At 43.1% G+C, this 3280-nt stretch overlaps 1 protein-coding gene across 1 annotated transcript in view; it reads left to right on the forward strand.

Annotated features, from left to right (window-relative positions):
* The first annotated feature begins 2747 nt into the window (after positions 1 to 2747).
* The window catches only part of LOC102876776 (disintegrin and metalloproteinase domain-containing protein 1a-like), a 5027-nt gene continuing 4494 nt past the window's right edge, over positions 2748 to 3280 (forward strand). Inside the window, exon 1 of the mRNA XM_006894724.1 lies at positions 2748 to 2802. Coding sequence (XP_006894786.1) covers positions 2748 to 2802 — 55 coding nt within the window. The remainder of the gene's footprint in view (positions 2803 to 3280) is intronic.

Consider the following 3280-nt stretch of genomic DNA (forward strand, 5'->3'; position numbering starts at 1 on the left):
GAGGGACTGGTCCTTGGAGAGGGACATTATGTTTGGCAGAGTGTAGGGGCGGTGAAGGAGAGGAAGACCTTTGATGAGGTGGATCGATTCTGTGACTGGAGTAGTGGGAATAAGTGCATTTGAGATGGCTTGAGGATAGAACAGCATTTAGAGCTCTTGTACATAGGGTCGCTATGAGCCGCAAGCGACTCGATGGCACCTAACAACAACAACAATAACAACTGAAAAACATCAGTTACAAGATTATCTTGAGCAGGACGGGAAAATGGAAGGGATTGAATTAATGAATGAAGGAGGTTGTGCAAGAAGGGAGCTTTGCTTTTGTAATTCCCGCCCCCCCTTTTTTTAAATGACAATGTCCACGCCACTCTTTACTGTAATTGCCCTTCCCTTAGCTACATTTTTTTTTAAATTTTATATTGGTTTGCTTACAAAGGTCATATACATTGTGTTTCACATTGTTCTTCATTTATATTGTGTTTCATACAATCATTCCCAGGCATTATGTTTTATAAAATTAATCACCATTGGGCCATGTCCATCATTACTGTCTTTTTAGGTCCCAGCCAGTTCCTTCCCACCCTTCCTGTACCCACCAAATTGTGCAACTCTGTGGTTTTTACCCTAACCAGCCTCAACCCTTCGCTCTCACTCTTCCCCCCTTGGGTCCTACTTTTGTAACTTGTGAAGACCATGACTCCATAGGTAAAATCATTGTCCAGAAATACTGTACTGTGAATGGTCACAACTGAGCCAAAGAAAGCCTGGTCAAAGCAAGAGATGACCAGTGCCTCTTCCAGCCAAAGAGGTCAAAGTGCTTCTGGAAACTGGTGGTGGCTGTGGAGTCGGCTTTGGTGGGAATCACAACTCTGGTGGAGGAGGAAACTTCAGTGGATGAGGTGGCTCTGGTGGCAGCCGTGGTGTGGAGGATACAAAGGCTGTGGGGGACGGTTAGAGTGGAGTTGGTAATGATGGAAGCAACTTGGGAGGTGGTGGAAGCTGCAATGATTTTGGCAATTGTAACAATTTTGAAATTTTGGACCCATGAAGGAAGGAAAGTGGAGGCAGAAGCTCTGGCCCTTATGGTGATGGGGAATATTTTGCCAAACCACGAAACCAAGGTAGCTTTGGTGGTTGGTCTAGCAGCTGCCGTAGATACTGTGGTGGCAGGCGGTTTTAATAACTTTCAGGAAACAAAGTTTAGCAGGAGAGGAGAGCCAGACAAGTGACAGGGAAGCTGCAGGTTACAAAAGATTTGTGAACTCGGCCCGCACAGTGGAGGCAGGGCCCACCTGCTACGAAGAAGGCATGCTTTAAACTAAATCTTCATGTGTATGGGCAAAAATCCCTCAAAGACTGTATTTGTGACTACCTGTGTAACAGGTCATTTTAGTTTCTGTGGTGTGGAAAGTATAAAGGATTCTGAAAACCAAAGTGTTTTAATGTAGATTTTCTTTTTGCCTCCATGCTGTCGATTGTTAAATGTAGTAGTCTGATAATGACAATGAATAAATTATTTTTTTTAAAAAAAGTATTAGGAAAGGGAGCTAGCGAGTGAAATACTGTAAGAAATAAATTTATGATTATGCCCTATTACTATTTTTATGACATTTTTAGATGTTTCAAGCAAGTACAAATAGTATGCATCCCACCTTGAGTCATTATTCATTCAATACATACATTTTTACTTACTTAATAAAAACCAAGTCTTCTGGGATTCGTGGTGCAAAGATGAACTGACGAAGTGGTCTAACACAAGGGAGAGTAAAATACCTGGTTGTGGTGGCATGATGTTCAGCTGATAAATGAACCAAGAAGCGGCTCTGTAGGAAAAGCAAGCTGGTGATCACCATACAGGGCAATTCTACCTTGTCTTAGAAGGCTGTTAGGAGCCAAAGGGTCAGCAAAAAATGAAAAGGGTTCTTCCTGTAACTTTTCTTGCTTTCTTTTTTTTTTACTCTTTAAAAAAACTTTATTAATCAGAATAGTCACATTTGAAACACTTTCTGTACTAGTCAATATTTTTAGATTGTTAGAACCTGGCCTTAAGGTGGGCTTGATTCTGGGAAAGAAATCTTTTACAACTACCTTGATACACAGAAATTTTTTTAAAATACACACTTCATGAAGTCCTTTGTTTGCATGGTCACACACTGATGCTTAGATCTTACAGTTATCTAATACGAACACAGTAGTTAGTTTTTTCATAGATAAATCCTGTAATACTTCTTAAAGAAATGGACAAAGTGACCGCACAACAGGGCTAAGCCCAGCAATTGACTGAGAGGACAGTGCAGGGCCAGACGGGTTTCCTTCCATCTGACCGAGGCTGTAGAACTACTGGAACTGACCTGACAACAGCTAACAGCATGAGTTTGAATCATCTTGACAACATAAGACAGCAGCAGTCTTCAAAGACATAATTTTAGGTTATGGGTTCTGATAATCATTGTCTGAGCTCTTAACACCTCCATGAGATTTGATGGCATCTCTCATAGATATTTTTCCCACAGCAGTATTAGAAATACACATAATGTTTATTTTTAATGATAACAAATAAAAATACTCATGGACCATGACCCCATTTAGGTCTCTCATAGGGTAAGAAAGCTGACTGTCTTGTCTTACCTAACTGACCTTGGAGATACATACACACCATTACAATGCCTCACTGAAAACAAAAGACCATCCTGGGTTGAGATGGGCCATAGGTCAAGAGCAAGAGTTTTAGAAAGAGAAAATGGGCAATGGAGTGGGCCCTGGAAATTGATCTCCATGCCCCTGGGTCTGGAACATTTTGGAGTTAGGTGAGCAACTGACAGCAGGAGGGGGAGGGGTGTTCCATGAGGCCTGACTGGCCAAGTATGAAGAATATTTCTCTCAAGGGACAGCTCTGCAGTAGAGTCTGTAGTGGTTTCATGACACAGCTCCCCATGCCATCAAGAGGAGCTTAGCCAAGCAGCACTGAGTGGATGTTGTAGAAGCAACAGGTTGCAGAGCAAGGAAACTTTCTCAACAGGAGAGAAGACAGACTGGGAAGCCACACAGCAAGAACCCGTAACTCTCCGAGGGAGGCAGTTGTTGCCTGGAAGCATCGAGCATACATGTGGGACCACTACTTCAATCTCTGAAAGGTGGCGAGCTAGGCAGACCTGTTGATGGACACAAGTCCTACGTCACCAACGGGTCCGGTGGGGCCCACGTCAGCTGCAGCCTCCATGCCAGCAAGACCCTCTGCCTCCATCCCGCCTTCCCTACAGAAAACCAGAGCGGCTGTGGA

The sequence above is a fragment of the Elephantulus edwardii genome, unplaced genomic scaffold, assembly GCF_000299155.1.
Source record: "Elephantulus edwardii isolate Elephantulus edwardi_28Jun2011 unplaced genomic scaffold, EleEdw1.0 scaffold00148, whole genome shotgun sequence".
Lineage (NCBI taxonomy): Eukaryota > Metazoa > Chordata > Mammalia > Macroscelidea > Macroscelididae > Elephantulus > Elephantulus edwardii.